The sequence below is a fragment of the Leptonychotes weddellii genome, chromosome 4 (genome assembly GCF_054177405.1).
Source record: "Leptonychotes weddellii isolate Sample4059 chromosome 4, ASM5417740v2, whole genome shotgun sequence".
Classification (NCBI taxonomy): domain Eukaryota; kingdom Metazoa; phylum Chordata; class Mammalia; order Carnivora; family Phocidae; genus Leptonychotes; species Leptonychotes weddellii.
Window position 1 is genome coordinate 28,188,500 of NC_138372.1, and position 16,597 is coordinate 28,205,096.

Consider the following 16,597-nt stretch of genomic DNA (forward strand, 5'->3'; position numbering starts at 1 on the left):
ACTACTGGACCACCATCCTGGAGTTCCAGCGCACTGTCCCCTCTTGGTTCAGAGCCCGGGGTGCAGCCACTAATGTCACCTGTCCCAAGGTACAGGTCAGGAAGCAGACAAGGGGCATCTCTGTGTGAGCCTACACGTCTGCACAGATGGGTGGGAGCAGCGTGAGAACACACTGGCGTAGCCTGGAGGGCATCTGGCTGGAAGGGGGTACAGAATGGAGGGATATGCCCAGCTTCCACCATGTCCTGGGGGGAACCAACCAAACCTTGTGTGGAAGGAAGGGGGAAATCATAAAAAACTTTTAGGATTGGGGTAAGTATGTTTAGACTCGCCCTTCTCCAGACTTGATAGATTGTTTCCATAGATGGCCCCAAACTCTCTCCAGTATGCCTACCCTTTGGCAATGTGACTTCGACACAGAGACCTGGATGAGCCTCAGCAGGCTGCAGCTATGTGCAACATAAGGCTAAGAGGGGGTAGAAACTCTATAAGCAGAATGAGCCAATCAGCAGAGAAAAATGGGAAAAGATGTGCAGAGGGCAGCAGAGACCCCCTGAAAGAGAGACCATGCTGCCTTGACAGGGAGCTGCCTCTGGTCCAGACAGCTTCCCAAGTCCCAGGGGAGGCTGGGCAATACTGTCCATCTCTAAAGCCCGGTGAGATTCTCCACATCACTTTAACCAATGCCCCCCAAAAGTTGGTGGCTATTGGTTTTGTCTGACTAGCAACATTTCCCACCCTCTTCTTCTACAGCTGACCCTTGGAAAAGATGGGTTTGAAGTGTGAGAGTCCACTTAAATGCAGACTTTTTCAATAAATATATTGAAATTGAAATATTTCAATAAATACATTGAAATAAATTATTCAATAAATATACGTATAGTACCATAAATGTATTTTCTCTTCTTTACGGTTTTCTTAAAACATTTTTTTCTAGCTTACTTTACTGTAAGAATACAGTATATAATACAGATAACATATAAAATCTGTGTTCATCAACTATGTTGTCAGTAAGGATTCCCGTCAACAGTAGGCTGTTAGTAATTAAGTTTTGGGGGAGTCCAAAGGTATATGTGTGTTTTTGAATGCTCAGTGGTCGAGGGGTGGTCAGTGCCTCTAAACCCCACATTGTTCAAAGGTCAGTTGTAGTAACAGGCCCTACCTCCCTGCCTCCCTGGTCACAGGAGTAAGCATGTGAACTAGACCTGACCAATCAGAGAACCTTATTTCCCTGGACACAGCAGTTGAACAAGGAATGAGCCTATGACCTCTGCTGAGCCACTGTCCTGCACTCTTATTTAGGGTTGCTGGGAGATTTGGCTCTTTCTTCTCTGGGGTTATTAATTTGGGGCAATGTGAGCTGGGAACCCATCTTTCCCTGTGGCAGCTGAAAGAATGTGGGAGGAGCCCATCTGGAGTAGGCGGTGAGGTCAAAGAGTTAGAGAAGCAGAAGCAGAGAGGGAGAGAGGGTGTAACATTGAGCCTCTGGATCTAGCAGTGCCCAAATTCCCATTTACAGGAGCCAATAAGCCTCTCTTTTTGCTTGAGCTTGTTTGAATTGGGTTTTGTTCCCTTGAAACCAAAAATCTCGACCAATGTAGTCCTCCTACTCACACTGACATGAGTAAGCCTCTAAGGATCCTGTCTGACTCTAGGTTCAGTTCCTTTAAGAACTTTCCCTAGCTCCCTCTTTGGAAGGATTAGAACTCCATCCTAGACTGTTCTTTCCGCCCTCTTAGTTTTCTGGCCATTGCCTCTGTCTTCTCCACCACCCCCTGACCACTGGCTTGGTGCAGGGATTCCCTGGCTCTCTGCATTGCTGAACTTGGGCCAGTGCTTCCCCTCAGGGTTCAGCTCTTCTACAGGTGGATAAGTTGGGAACACACCCCTCTGCACATGACTCCAGGATCACGGCACCTGAAACTGCTCATCTGGGCAGCCCTGCCCCAGCATGCCTGGTCCTGTTGGCTGGTCTTTAGCAAGACCTGGGGCAGAAGCTACGTACTCCATGAATACTCCCTTCACCTTTCTCCTGCCTCCCTCCCCCGCCAAAGAAAGCACAATAAGCAGTAGCCTTGATGTTAGAAGACCCGAGTTCAAGTTGCAGTCTTGCCATTCCCCGAGGCTTCATTTCCTTGTCTTTTTTTTTTTTTTTTTAAACTGGAGACTTAAAAGTGTGCTTGGCTCAGCTGACAGGGAATCACATGGGAGGCTGTTTGGTAGCTATGATGGACTGTGTCCACATGAGGGGTCAATTGTTTGAGGCTTGGGAGGGTTTCGCACAGAAGGACATCAGTGAGACAGAATGGGTGACCCATGGAGAGGCGATGGCTTGTGCACCAGCACAGAAGCATGAGAGATGCCTTAGGGAAATGGAGGGCAATACGGGGTGGCTCAAATGCAGGGTGAAGGACGGGGAGGTGAGGAAGGAATAGGCTTTGGAGGTCAGCACATGGCAGGCAGATCCTGCAGGGCCTTGAGGGACTCTTAAGGAGCTTATCACACTGAAGGAAGAGGGGAGATTTCGGAGAGTTGACACGGTCAGACTTGCACTTTAGGAAGATCACTCTGGTTCCTTGGGGACCGCTGGATGGCACAGAGGGCAAGCCTGAAAGCAGGAGGCAGACCAACCTGGGTTAGAGGTGATGAAGACCAGGAGGGTAGCTTTCAGGAGATGGTAACCCAGGACCTGGACCTGTGCACCCCAAGTAAGCGGGGAACAAGACTCTCCCCCACCACCCCCAGTAAGGCTTCAGCTGGGAACAGCAGCCCCAAGTTCTCAGGCTCCTGAGTCACCTCCTGAGGTTTATAGCTGCCCTGAGGCCAGGTCAGCCTCCTTCCTCTGTCCTAATTGCTTCCTGCCAAGGAAGCTGGCCCCCTCCAAGCGTCCTTGGGAAAATCCTTGTTAATGCAATTGAGTGTTCCAGGAGGAAGCAGTCACCTCCAGCTGCCACTGCCCCCAACTCCCTGCAACAAACAGTGCCTCTCTGGCCATTGCGGGGGCGGGGCGGGGAGTTGGTATTCTAAGAATAACACATCAACACTAACTCCATTCCAGGAGGTCTCAGGGCCTGGGCTGGTCTCCTCGTGGATGGCGGAAGAGGTTACGCACTACACAACACCCTTGACCAGCAGGGCAGGTGGGACTGAAATCCAAGATCTGCTCCATTTGCCAAGCTGTGCACCATGGCATGACAAGGCTGTGTTTATTCAGAAGAAGGGGTATACTTTTCTCATGAGGCCAAAGGTGCCATCCACTGGCCCAGCTGCATACTTAGGAGGCTGTTTTCACCCAGAAGGGGTGTCTTTTCCTAATTTGCACAAAGGGCACCATATGGCCTAATTGTAATCCTGGCTCTTGGCCTTTCTCTCCACTCCCCACTATCCACTCGTTTGGGCTCTATGACGCCTTCTACTGGACAGAGGGAGAAACTAAGTCCAATGTTACCTGCCATTAGCTCCCTTCTGGGGAAACTGCTCTGCCCACAGGCCCACGCATCAGCACCTGGTCTAGCCATTGATGAATGGACCAAGGGCTCCCACCATAAGCCAAGCTCAACCAATCAGATTCTTTTGCTTGAAAACTGGAACTAACTGACGCAGAGGGGAGTTGTCAGCTGCCGGGAAGTCCTGATACAGAGTTGGGGATGCAGCCACTTTTGCAGGGAAACCAAGTAAGTCTGAAGAGAAACCGAGGAAAAGAACACAGATGCAAATATTGCCAAGGGGAGGAGAGACCCTGAGAGGAGAATGGAGAGGCCCTGTTGCCAGTTCCAGTCCTTTTGAGGCCCAGCCATTCTTGATTTTCCCTCTTCAGGGTCCCTTGTAATCTGCTCACCCCTTTCTTTGAACTAGCTTGAGTGGGTCTCTGTTCCACATAACCAGAGTCCTTGCTAGAACAAGGCCCTCAGCCCCAAGGAGGTTACTGAGGTACCCCCCCGTTGAGCTCCCCCCAGGCCTCTTCTCTCCCTGTCCCGTACCCCAGCCCTACCTCAGCTTAGGGAAGAGCAAGAGCCCTCAATAAAGGTCACACCTTTATTCACGGTCAGTGAAAAACACACTATACAGCACAGGGTTGAACAGTGAGGACAGTCACTGCGGCCACAGCCGGGAGCAGCACATGGGGTGGGGATAGGGGGCCGCACAAGAGAATGAGTTGGGATGTCCCCCTCTGCCACCCAGCTCCCCGTTTCCCCCAGGCCTCCACACCCCCACTGCCTCCACGAAGCAGGAAGGGCCAAACACCCCGGGAGGCCCAGTCCTGCCCCACCTTCTGGCAAAGGTAAAAGAAAACCTTGAAAATTTCAGAAAGAAAATTCCATATTTTTCTGAGACTTTGAAATTGTAGGATTTGAAGGTTTTTTTTTTTCAAAAATGATAAAATATGTAAGAAATGTATTCTTTCTTCCACAGTGATCTCTGAAGTCAGAACAAAACCTCACCCAGGGTGGATCTTCAGGAAAATTTGTTGCTTTAGTAAATTTTTGTGTAAAAATATTTACAGTGTCAGCTTACTACCCTGTGTGGAAACCCCAGCTTGTTCTCTCATTCTCTCTTTCCTCTCTCTTCCCTTGCCTCCTTCTCTCTCTCTCTGCAGCAGGATGAACTTCTACCTCTAGAAACAGTCAGTAAATGATTCAGTGCCTTTGCTTATGGGCTTCCTTTTTCTTAACTTTTGATTTAAAGGTAAGTTTTATATCCCTGACTATAGTTCAAAGGACTGGAGCAGCCATCTGAAGTAGACCTTGTTGATGATTTTTAAAGATAAGAAATAAGGGGCTCATCAGTTAGCCCAAAAGGATGAAGGAGGACAGAATGCAGTTAGGAGGTAGATTCTGGAACCTTTCAATTCAGACTTGCTGCAAGAAGATACAAAACTTTAAAAGGAGAGTTTGAATATATCACTGTTGTCACTGTCTGTATATTTTTGTGTTTCTGCGAGTCATACTTCAATGTCTCCTTACCTTGTGCTCTATGGCAAGTCCCTCATAGCTGGCACAGGATATCGGAGGCCTGCCTCTCTTCTCAAGGCAGGGCCAATACTCTACCACAGGAGCCCCTGAGCACACAGTCCCTGGGACATCCAGGAGCATGTGGGAGCAAGTCCTGGGCTGCCTGTGGCTCTTCCCATCAACAAGATGGTGGTCTCAGTTCCCAGCCTGGCTTTATGTGTTCACACCACTGGGCTGTCTGAGAATCTTTGGCCTAACTGGCAAATATCGCCCACGGGATATGTCCAAAAGCTTGGAATGATCAAACATGCTCTCACGGGTAGGACTTTCCCACCAGCTGGAGAAAAACAAAAACAGTTCTCTTAGGGAGGAATATGGTGGTAAAGATAGTGCAAGATGCTTCCAGGGTGCTGGGTCAGAGGCTTCCCAGGACGACACTGACCTGTTAGCAGAACTGCCCACAAGCAGACAACAAGATGCTTGAAAATGTTGGAAGTTCAAACAAGCTCCTATTTCTTTTTTGGAAGACCACCACCTCAGAAACTTCTCAGCAGGAAGCTTGTCAAAGACCAAAACTAACTTAGCTTACCCCACAGTCAACTTTGTATGACTCAGTCAGAGAGACAAGGAGGGAGAAACTGAAGGAAGAAACCCTCTTAGAGCCTTGGGTTCGAGTCTTGGCCTGTTTCACCCCCTGACCACGTGCCCTTGCACAAGGGAATCCCCCCTTTCTGTGCCTCACTTCCCAAGACTGGAGAAAGGGAATGAAAAATCTCTATTTCCCCAGGCTGGAGGATAGAATGAGATGGAGTAGATGTCAAGCCTTTGAAAGCTATGAAGTTCTGTGTGATTGTGAGTTAGGTTAGATTCAACGTTTGGGGGATGGGAACCCCACTTTGTAAAAAGCCTCTACTGGAAGTCTCACGGAGCCAGACTGATATCAATGTATCTGTGGTGCTGACTAGTAGCACAAGATACACCTAATGACCAGTGCCTCAGAGTAATGGAACATTCCTTGAGGCATTACTGGATAAAAACCTGCTGGTTACTGCCTGAGGATGTGAATTCCCAGCCTCACCACATGGCTAGTCATAGGCAGAAGACAAAAAAGAGAGTGGCAACTAAGTGGCCTTGCTACCTCCAAGGGCAGCAAGAAGGAAGGTCCAATAGAGTTCGGGGCCAAAGGTCAGCATCCCCAAGAGTTTCCACCTGCAGAGAGGGAAGACAGGTGAGCACTCAGAAGGGGCATGCTTTTCCTCTTTCCCAGAGATACAATCTCCCACCGCTGACTCAGCAATCATTCCCTGTTCCTACCCTGGGCTGACAGCACCTGTGTACTAGACTGTTTTCACCAGCAGCTCAAGAGGAAATCTGTCACTGCACATCAAAGCTAATTTCTGATCACAAGTATAGGCGAAAATAAAGTGAAAGCCTTGAAGAAGCAAGACTGTCTGGCAGTCAAAGCATGCAGCTGTATAGCTCATTGACCCAAAAGCAGAAAGCAGAAAGCAAAGCCAGTACACCTGGAAGATGATGAATTTACCTGGCAGACTGAGGAGCTGGGGTTAGAAAGAGCCTTTCAAATGGAGCATGTCCCCAGCACATTTTTAGGCATTTGGTCCATAAATGCAGTGGGGCAACCTAAACAGTGGCTGGGTGGTCCTCTTCTTCTAGCTCCTTCTGTTTCTGTAGCAGAAAGAACAAGCCCATCCTTGAAACAATACCAAATCCAGAAAGGAACTACCAAGATGTGGAAGATACACTTGTCTCACTCTTAGCAAACCTTGTCTTTTTCTGTTTCCAAAGTCAGCATCCAACCAGAGCTAGGGCATGATAAGAGAGCTGCTCACTGAATTGAAGAAGTCATTAAAAAGGAAGCAGCAGAAGCTGCTGATGGTGACACCTCAGGACTTAGTCTGACAAGAAAAAGTGTTATTTGGTAAGTTTGCTGGTATTTTCCCTCTTTTTTTCTCAGCTCTCCCTCCCCCCACCCACAAAATTAGCATTTTCTATATTCATTTAATCATTTTACAAGAAACCAAGTAATATAAAGTATGTCTGAATATCCTAAACTAACAAAATGACTTTAGCTCTTTTAAAGGGTACTAAAAAAATAAGTATTACATAAATATCAGTGTTTCTTAAACCTTCCACTCACAATGGTTCCTAGACTTCCAAATACTTTTCATTTAATCCCTCTGCAGCTCTGGGTGGAGGTGAACTGAAAGATTTAATGGTTCCTTTCAAACTAACCAGCCTTAGCACACCCTCTGCTCAGTTGTGTGCTACGTTCCCATCTGCGACTCTGACCACTGGAAGTTTGCCTCACTTCCCATATGAGCTTCCAGAGGGCACAGAATGTGTCTTGTAAACTACCATGACCTTAGCACCCAGAGGTGCCTGGCATTGAACAGGTGCTCAACAAACGTTAGGTGAAGAAAGGACTGAATGAACGCTCCACAGGCTGGGGCCGGAGGGGCCAGGTAGAGTCGAGGGGGCAGGGCAGAGACCACCTTTAAGGAATTTAGGTCCTCAGCAAAGGACAGACCCACTTTGGCCCTTTAACTGGGATCTGTGAGACCACATCCTGTAAAGTGTAATCCCAGGAAGAACAGAATTTCAAAGCAGACCCGCAGCCCCCCTTCCTCAATCCTGCCTCTTTGGGCAAAAGCCAACCCTCTATGCCCAGTGGATGTTGGTTCTGGGCCAACACTGGGGGTGGGGCTAGACCACAGAATACCTGAGGATCTGTCTCTTTTCCAGGGTGAGGTGGTCCCTCAAGGATCTCGACTGAGGGGAGCAAGGGCTTGGGCAGAGGGGTGGGTGGGCCAGAAAGTGAGGCTAGAGTACCCCTCCCCCTGAGAGGTCATCAGGTTGGGAGGTGGCCACGCCCCTCCTGGCCAGGGGCCCTGCCCCTCACCAGCCTCTACTTCTGCATGTCACACTGCAGTAGCAGCACAATGGATGGGTCACTCTTGGCCGCCTCCTTGAACTCCTCCAGCGTAATCTGGTCGTCCTTATCCTGGTCCATCTTCTTGAAGATCTTGTCCACACGCTGCTGGGGCGTGAGCCCATCCTGGTTCATGCGCATCATGATCACAGTGCCCACCATCTTGTAGATAGCCTGGTGGGGGTGGGGGGCAAGGGAGGAACTGTGAACACTCACAGCGGGCAGGGACGATCAGGGGTGAATGAAGGGGGTTGGGGATGGGCAGGGAGAACATGGGAGATGGCGAGGATAGTGGAAGGTGATGTATGGTCATTAAGACTGAATGGGTATCTCATACCACACACGTCCACAACCCAACTCTTCACCTCCAACCTGCTCTTCCCTCAGCATTCCCTGTCTCAGTAAATAGCAAATTCATCCTTCTAGTCGTTCGGACCAAAAGTCTTGATGCCATGCTAGACTCTCCCTCATGTCCAATCCTTCAGCAAATCTTGTCAGCCCAAATATTGCAATAGGTCTTGTCTCCAACCACTTCCACTGCTCTCCCAGCGTTGCTGTTTTCCATCAGCTCCTGACTGGCCTGCAGTGGAAGCATCCTAACTGGTCTCCCTGCTTCTGCCTTCCTGTGCCCTTAGTCTGTTCTCCACACAGAGAATAGAGAGCTGTAAATGGCTTCCCATCTCGCTCAGAATAAAGTCAAATCTCTACCCCAGACTGTGAGATGCTAAGTGACTTCCCCTCACCCACTTCTCTCGTACCACTCTGACCTCCTGGCTACTCCTTGAACACTGCAAACACAATCCCACCTCAGTGTCTTTGTATTTACTGCTCCCTCTGCATAGAACACTCTTCCCCCAGACGTTCACATGATTAGCTCCCTCACCTTATTCAGGTTGCTGCTCACATTTCACCCCATAGACCTCTCTTCCATCGCTCTCACTCCCCTTACTTTGCTTTGCTTATCTTCATAATACTTACTGCTTGACATAGCACAGGTTGTTTTCTTTTCTTTTTTTTTAAGATTTTATTTATTTATTTAACAGAGAGAGTGAGAGAGCACAAGCAGGGGGAGCAGGAGAAGGAAAGGGAGAAGCAGGCTTCCCGCCGAGCAGGGAGCCCGATGCGGGGCTCGATCCCAGGACCCCGGGATCATGACCTGAGCCGAAGGCAGACGCTTAACCATCTGAGCCACCCAGGCGCCCCAGCACAGGTTGTTTTCCTGTTTTAAAATCTTCTCGCTACAGAAGGAGTGTCCTAATAAAGCAGAACTTTGAACAGGGCCTGGCACATGGTAGGCACGCCATACATATTTGTTTAAATATAATGAGTTAGAAACTTAGGCTCTGGAGGCAGAGTCCTTGGATTTGAGTCATGAACCACCACTTGATATGTTTCCTCCTCCGTAAAATGGGGTTTCTGTCAGTACCTACCCCATAGGGTTTCTGGGTAAATCACTTAGCACGAGGCCTGTCCTACACTGCGCAGCCAACCAATGCTAGTTAACCACTGGGTCCTGGGAGGCGGGGTGCGGGGACAGGTGGAGCGCAGCCAGGACGCTCCTGAGGCCCGACAGTAGGGTGCCTGGAGAGGGCTGGAGAGGACCCGCCACGAAGACGGGTGGGGCATCACCCCAGCACAACCTGGCCTCCCGCATCCACCCCGCGTACCTCGATGATCTCCAGCATCTCCAGGCGCGTGATGCGCCCGTCGCCGTCCAGGTCGTACATCTCAAAGGCCCAGTTGAGTTTCTGCTCGAAGCTGCCGCGGGAGGTGACCGAAAGGGCACAGATGAACTCCCGGAAGTCGATGGTGCCGTCGCCGTTCTTGTCGAAGGTGCGGAAAGCGTGCTGCGCAAACTTGGAGGCGTCGCCGTAGGGAAAGAACTGAGGCGTGGACGGGGCATTGGGGCGAAGCCACAGCCTTGCGGTCTCTGCCCGCCTCCTCGATTGCTTGGCCCCGCCCCTGGCCGTCCAGCCCACCCCCTAGATTGCCTGGCCCCGCCCCCACCCGTCCGGCCCGCCCCCTGGAGTTCCCTGGCCCCGCCCCCGGCCGCCCGGCCCGCCCACCTTGATGTAGAGCTGCTGGAATTCCTCCAGGTTGAGGATGCCGCTGGGGCAGTCCTTCAGGAAACCCTTGTACCACTGCTTCAGCTCCTGCTCGCTGAACTCGGTGTTCTGAACCAGGTCCTCCAGCACCTCCGGGGCCAGCTTGCTGTTGGTCTTCCCCATGGCAGGGCCTGGGGGACATGGGCTCCCTCAGTTTGGTCCATGGAAAGGCCCTCACCTCACCAGCGGTCCCCTAAGTCCCCATAGGACAGGGTTCCCTTTCTCCACAACAACCCCTCCCATAACAAACCCCACATTCCCACAACCAAGATCCCTCCTTCCACAGCAGGGTGGGTCCCCTCCTGTCACCACCATCCTCAACAAGCCCACCTTCCTACAGCTAGGCCCTATTCTTCACACCCCTTCCCATAGGAGGTCCTGTCTCCCTCCCCACACACGGGAGGGGTCCCTTCCCCCATCACACTCCCCCATGGCAGGGCCTCTTCTCTCCACAGCAGCCCCTCCCCTCTCCTCACAGCAGGTTTCCCTTCCTGGCACCTAGGATCTCCACCCCCAGGTCTCAGCTCCCCACCTTCTCGCTGACCCAGGCTAATGTCAGTCTTCATCCTCCCTTCTCCTGTGTACACCTGGCAGAGCTTCCTACACCCCTAGGATAGAGTCTTAATCCTCTCCTTGCTATTTAGAGCTTTCCTCCCATGGCCCTACCCGCCTCTGCAGGCTCTTCAATGCCCAGGGATCTGAGGAAGGTTCCTCGTGTGTCCCCCTGGCACCATCTCCCAAGTTCTTCCTCAAGGCATTCCAGGCCATCCCAGCAGGAAGCTTCTCTCTCTCCTTCCTCTGTACAAATAGAAGTCCTAGCTGATAGCATTGATGACCCTGACTCATCCTGCTTTTCATTAGTCATTCATTCCCTGAGCATTTACTGAGGCTGACTGTGTGTGCCAGGTCCCGTGCCAGTGACGGGGATAAAGTAGACACGGGCCAAACTTCAATAACTCATAACTGGGTCAAAGAGCTATCTGGCTGATTGTCAAGGGCCTTCAATCCATGCCAAGGAGCTTGGCCTATACCCATAGGGATTTTAAAGCACGGGCTAGGAAGATAGCATTCAGTCCACAAACACAGAATGCTTACAGTGGCAGGTCCTGAACTAGATGCTGGGATGAGAGAGAAGGAATGTGTTTTAGAATCTTTCCTTTGGCTACAGTGCGCAAGATGGCCTGGGTGGGGGAAAGTAGAGAGCAGAGAGGGGTGTGCGGCATAGTTCAGGTGAGAGATGGTGACACTAAGGCAGAGGCTGTGGAATGACGTGGATGGATTGAGACATGTTAGGAGGGGCACTAGCAAAGCTTGGTGACTGAATGTGGGGGTGAGAGGGACAAAAAAGTTGAGACAGATGCTTAGATTTGGGGCTGAATGGATGGAGGTGGTGGTGTGGAAAAGCAGGCTTGGGGAGGATGAAGAGTCAGTCCCCCACTGGAATAGAAGCCCGTCATGTAGCCTGTGACAGAGGCAGTTTTTGCAGAGGGAGGTATAGGACCTCCCCAGGATGCATCAGGAGTGAGGCCTTGCCAGGCCCTGAAGATGGACACTCTTATCTGACCTCCATGGGAGGAATATCCCTCCAGGGCCTGAGTTTCCTAGGACATGGCCCCGGGAGGTAACTTTGACCTGTCTGGAGTCTTTTTGGAAGGGCACCAGACCCCAACCCCAGGGTAGCCTGTCATGAAGATACTCTGGAAAAGGAAGTCATCAGTCTAGCAGAAGGAATTTCACATCCATAGCCCACTACATGCCAGTGTGGCTTTTAATCCTTACTCCTAGTAGCACCCTGAACAACCAGATCTGATATTGGTCTCTTCCAAGCCCCTTCCCTTGCTACGTGGCTTCAGGTTAGTTACAGGATATCTCTGGGCCTCCTCCACTGGGCCATGAGGAAGACCAAGCATCAGCTGGTGTAGCAACATCCTCCCCCACCTACCACCCCCGGAGCATGAGGAATCCTCCATGCTCCCAGGAGAAGCCGGGGTGGGGGAGAGGCAGGCCATCTTCAGGAACCTGGAATGTGGGGTCCAAAACGGCTACCCTGGGCACAAGGATGTCTCTGGGACACCTATGGGCAGAAGAAGGCAGGCTACGTCCCCTGCTGATCCCTCCCCAAGTCCAAAGCACACTGAAGCCTCGGGGTATAGTCAAGGAAGCTAGAGAACCCAGAGAGAGAGGTGTCCAGTAGGGGAGGTGAAGCTTCTCCAGCATTCTCCTGGGGGATGTGCCTGAGTGTCTGTGTAAGGGGCTGGGTGTGGGTAGGAGCACGTCAATTTATGAGACTGCAGATCTGTCAGAGCACGTGTGTGTGTGTGTGTGTGTGTGTGTGTATCATGGTGTCTGTGTGGCTCTTGCCTTCGCCCTTTTCCTCCTCCCTGTCCTCTGCTCCCTTCCCACAATTCTCTATCTCCTGGGGCCATACCTGTTCCCAGCCCAAATTTGGTCCCAGCCCCACTGAACACTATGCCTCCTTCTTCATTTCTCTTCATTTCCTCTATTGTTCTTAGATGGCCAGTCAAAGCTGGCAGTCCTTTTAAGATATCCCCTTATTTTAGTGGAAACTGGAACCCCAAGAATGGAGAAAACTGGCTCAGAGTTACACAGCAGGTCAGTGGAAGAGTCCAGATGGCACCCAGGCTGAATCCATGCCACATGCCTGGACCACCCTCTCCAAATCATGGCTACTCTTGTCCAGTACAGACCTTCCCCACTCCTGCCTGCCTTTTGGGAAAACCCTAGTTCTGATCTCCCTCTTGGCCTCAGTGGGACCATCTTACTGAGCTCCAGGCCACCATATCTGACATCTAGGAAATATCCATCTCTTGGGATGGCCCAGCTCTTCTGACTCAGCTCATCTACAACCAGACACCCTCAACCTGTGGCCATCTTCCCTCTCCATCAGCCCTTCCTTCCTTCCCTCCCTCGTCCCAGGGGCAAAATTCAATTTTAATTACTTTTAGTTTCCTCTGTTCCTTTTCCCTAGGTCCAACTGGCACCAAGTCCTGTTGTTCTCCTGAAACTTTTACCATGTCCTCCCTCTCCCCATAGTCAGGGCCAGGGGCACAGCTGAGGGGCTGAGATCCTGTGCTGCATGCTAAGCCATGCCCGTGGGCTCAGCTGCCTCAGAGGGAATGCCTTTCTTCTGACTTCTCTGTTCTGAAGCAATGCCATTTCTGGTTTTGCCCAGAAGTACGACATAGGCTAGAAGGGGACATGCCCACGAGGCCCCTCACACTCTAAAATCCTCTAGAATCTGGCACCAAGGTGCCCACCTGTCTAGCCTTACCTCCCACTGCTCCCTTCACAACTACATGCTTTCCAGTTAGTCTTCACACAGCCAGGACCTATGTCCCTATTGCATAGCTGCCTTCCCTTAATATCCTTTCTTCCCATCTGGGCAGATGCAGCTCTCCTCAGCCTTCAGGCCTGACTGAAGCCCACTTCCTTATGATCAGCCTCTCCTGGCCTGGACACTGGACAGTTAACAGCATGGATTCAGCATTTGAGGGCCGTGGAACTGAGCCCCACAAGTGTAGACTCTAGAACTCTCTGACCCTCACCCGGTGCTCTAGAATTCCAGAATGGAACTTGATTTGGAAGAGATCTTTGTATTTAACCTTGGACCAAGCCCAAAAATGTCCTTCAAGCCTTTTCCTCAATGGCAAAGAGCTTATCCCCTCTCCGTATAACCAAGTCCGCTTTAGGGCAGCTCAGAGAGTGAGAAAAGCACTTTTCCCATCATTCCGAGGTTTGCCCTCTTGGAGCTGCCCCACAGTGGTCCTGTTCCCCCCTCCGTGGCTGCACAGAACCACCTGCAGAGACCCAAAGGCCGTGTCTGGAACACAGAGAAATTCAATGAACGTCCCTTGGTGGATGCCACGAGAGGGGCAGAGCCCCCTTCTTCCTCCTTGGAATGGTGTCAGGCTTTTTTGTTTATCCGTGTTCTCCTGCCATTGCACCCATTTCAGAGACCATGGAACCCAGACCCGGGAAAGGAAGCATGCGCCCAAAGCCAACCACAGCCCAGCAGTAGCAAGGCAAAGGCCTTGGGGGCATGGCATGTTCTGTTGGAGCTGAGGCCCTGCTCAACCTGGGCAGGCTTCTCTGCCCAGCTCTTGAGGGCTGCCCTCCAGCTGTGAAGGAGATGGCACTGCTCCTCTGTGCTCAGAGGCTTCTTCCAGAGGGCAGAGCTCGGGGTCCTGGGCTTCACATGAGGAAGTGGCAGTGAGGGTGGGAGGGATTGAGGAAGGCAATAATCCCACACCCTCACCCAGCTTCAGAGGAGCTGGTGCTGAGACGGTTGCCATGGTGACAACAGCTCCCTGGTCAGGAGATTTCCTCTTTCCTCCGCTCCCTTTGCTCTTCTCTGAGCAGCAACCATAGCGGCAGCAGCCAGGTCTTCTCCCTCTCCTTAACGAGGAGCAGGGCATGATAAACAAAAGGCGGGCCCTAGTGGCCACCTCCACCTTGGAACTGTCCATGCCACATGGACCGGTGGTCTGGGAGGGACTCCTAACAGCTGAGAAGGGGCCTGGGCCTGGAGAGCGTGTGGGAGGGGGAGGCCTGAGTAACAAGCAATGTCCCCTTGGTGAGGACTAACGCCCCTCAGGCCTCTTCTCTGAAATGTCCTAATGGTTCAGGGCAAGAGTGAATGGTCCCATTTGCTCATAATCAGCCACAGAACCAGAGCGCGTCAGGGCTGCGAAGGCTGTTCAAGACCATCTCATCCAGTCCCCCCTCTGTCCTGCTCCTTCCCCATTTCATGAAGGATCAGAGAGGGAAGTGACTTGGCCAAAGGCAAACAGCAGCTGAGGCAAAGGCAAGATTTAACCCATCTCGTCTGCCTTCCAGATTCAGGCCACCCTAGGGGAAGGAGAGACACAGTCCACATGGAGCTTTGGCAGGTCCTTGTGGAACAGCAGGAAGACAGGAGAGCGGGAGCGACTGGGCGCAAGAAGGCCAGAGACGACCCAAATTAGAGATGTTTGAGAGGTAGAATGAGAGGACTTGGTGCCTGTGAGGCGTGAGGGGAATGGGGAAGGCTGGGACCTTAGCAGCAGTGACGGACAGGTCTGCTAGGGGGTGGTGCCCCGGTTCATCCTCCAGCCAGGATGAAAGAGGCCAAACATGGGGCCTCTGCCTAGCCCTGGGACCATGGAGGGTGGTGTTGCTGTTGAGAGAGTGTGAGGAGGAGAACTGGGGGAGGGGGGGCGCTTCTTTCCTCTTCTAGATATGCTGTGAGCTCTGTCAGCTTGAGGGGTGGGAGGTGGGGATAGTCTGAGGGGACAACGTGAAGTGGGAGTAGGCTCTCTGTGGAGGTGGAAGCTGTTTCTGGGGTGAAGTGCACAGCGAGCTGCTGGCGGGGGCGGATGGTGTGGGTGGGTGGGGGCTATCTGTGGAGGCGGGAGGTTGCCATGATGCTGGACAAACTACCCATCTCCAAAGGGGAAGGGTGATTGGAGCCTCCTCAAGCACCAGCAACACCACACCCCCCAGGTGTGTGTGTGTGTGTGTGTGTGTGTGTGTGTTGGGGGGCTAGAGCAGTGGGTGTTCTTACCTGAGCTGGGGGTAAGGAGGCAGCTGTGCCCCCTTCCCTGGGACCCATGGGGCCTGGACTGGGGTGGGAGTCCCCTGCCCAGGGGCGGCCCTCCAGATGCTGCCGCCTATGGGGGGAACCAGGGGTCAAGGATGAAGGAGGGGGGCAGGAGAGGAGAATGGAGGGGGAGGGGACAAGGGCCTCTGCCCGGTCCCGCCCGCGTTACCTGAGGCCGCTCGCCGGGTCGCTGGATGGCTCTGAGCCTCGGCGGGCCGCGGGGACCGAGACTGGCTCGCGGGCTGGCGGCCAGGCTCTCCGAGGTCCGCACCGGAGCCGCCTCCCAGCTCTTGTATCACTATGTCTCTCGGAGGGGACACGATTTGCATAAGCCCCGCCTCATCCCGAGCAGATCGGGCGTTGATTGGCTCCGCTGGGGCGGAGTGGCAGGCGGGGTTTCAGGTGGGGACTGGATGGCCAGTGAGGCCGGGCTGCCGGAGCGCGCCCCGCCCGCCCGCGCTGACCTTCTCGGAGTCGCGAGGAAGGGGGAGGGCTGTGCCCCCAGCGGTACCCCACCCTAGGGTTCAGACCCCGGGCCGCAGTCTGGGGCGAAAAGTGATGACTGAAGTGGATTCGCAAAAACAACCGCACGGTTGCTGTGGAAACGGGAGAGCCACAGCCGAGTCTCTAAGCCTTCCCTTCCAGGGCCCCAGCGGGGGGTGGGGATGGAAGAGGGGATGAGTCACAAGATGTGACCCCCTCCATGTCCCACCCGAAATTGGAGGAGGGCGACGAGGAGCTGCGGAGTAGCTGAGTGGGGTAGGGAAGAGCTGGCGTGGTCGGCCGCCCACGCCTTCGCGTCGCCCCCGCAACACACCCACTGCGCTGCAGCCGTGGGCTTGAGAGGGGGCCGGGTGGGCGTCGAGAGCGCAGCACGGATGGCGAAGCGCCCCACCTCTACCTGGCCCCACGCTCGTCGTGCGCGCCCTGCAGCGCCTAATTCTGGTCCTCTCCAGACAGGCCTTGCTTAGTGCTCACGGACCCCCAAGAG

At 52.8% G+C, this 16,597-nt stretch overlaps 1 protein-coding gene and 1 long non-coding RNA gene across 2 annotated transcripts in view; one reads left to right on the top strand and one right to left on the bottom strand.

Moving 5' to 3' along the window:
• Nucleotides 1–4,021: 4,021 nt before the first annotated feature.
• Nucleotides 4,022–15,934, bottom strand: HPCAL4 (hippocalcin like 4). The gene is made up of 4 exons (XM_006745852.3): nt 15,776–15,934; nt 9,969–10,138; nt 9,570–9,785; nt 4,022–8,076 (listed from the first exon to the last, which is right to left on the bottom strand). The coding sequence occupies exons 2-4, from the start codon at nt 10,128–10,130 to the stop codon at nt 7,879–7,881; spliced, it is 576 nt and encodes a 191-aa protein (XP_006745915.2). The 5' UTR covers nt 10,131–10,138; nt 15,776–15,934; the 3' UTR covers nt 4,022–7,878.
• The window catches only part of LOC145721245 (uncharacterized), a 210,988-nt gene continuing 203,405 nt past the window's right edge, over nt 9,015–16,597 (top strand). The window contains exon 1 of the long non-coding RNA XR_014144829.1: nt 9,015–9,112. This is a non-coding gene — a long non-coding RNA (uncharacterized LOC145721245). The remainder of the gene's footprint in view (nt 9,113–16,597) is intronic.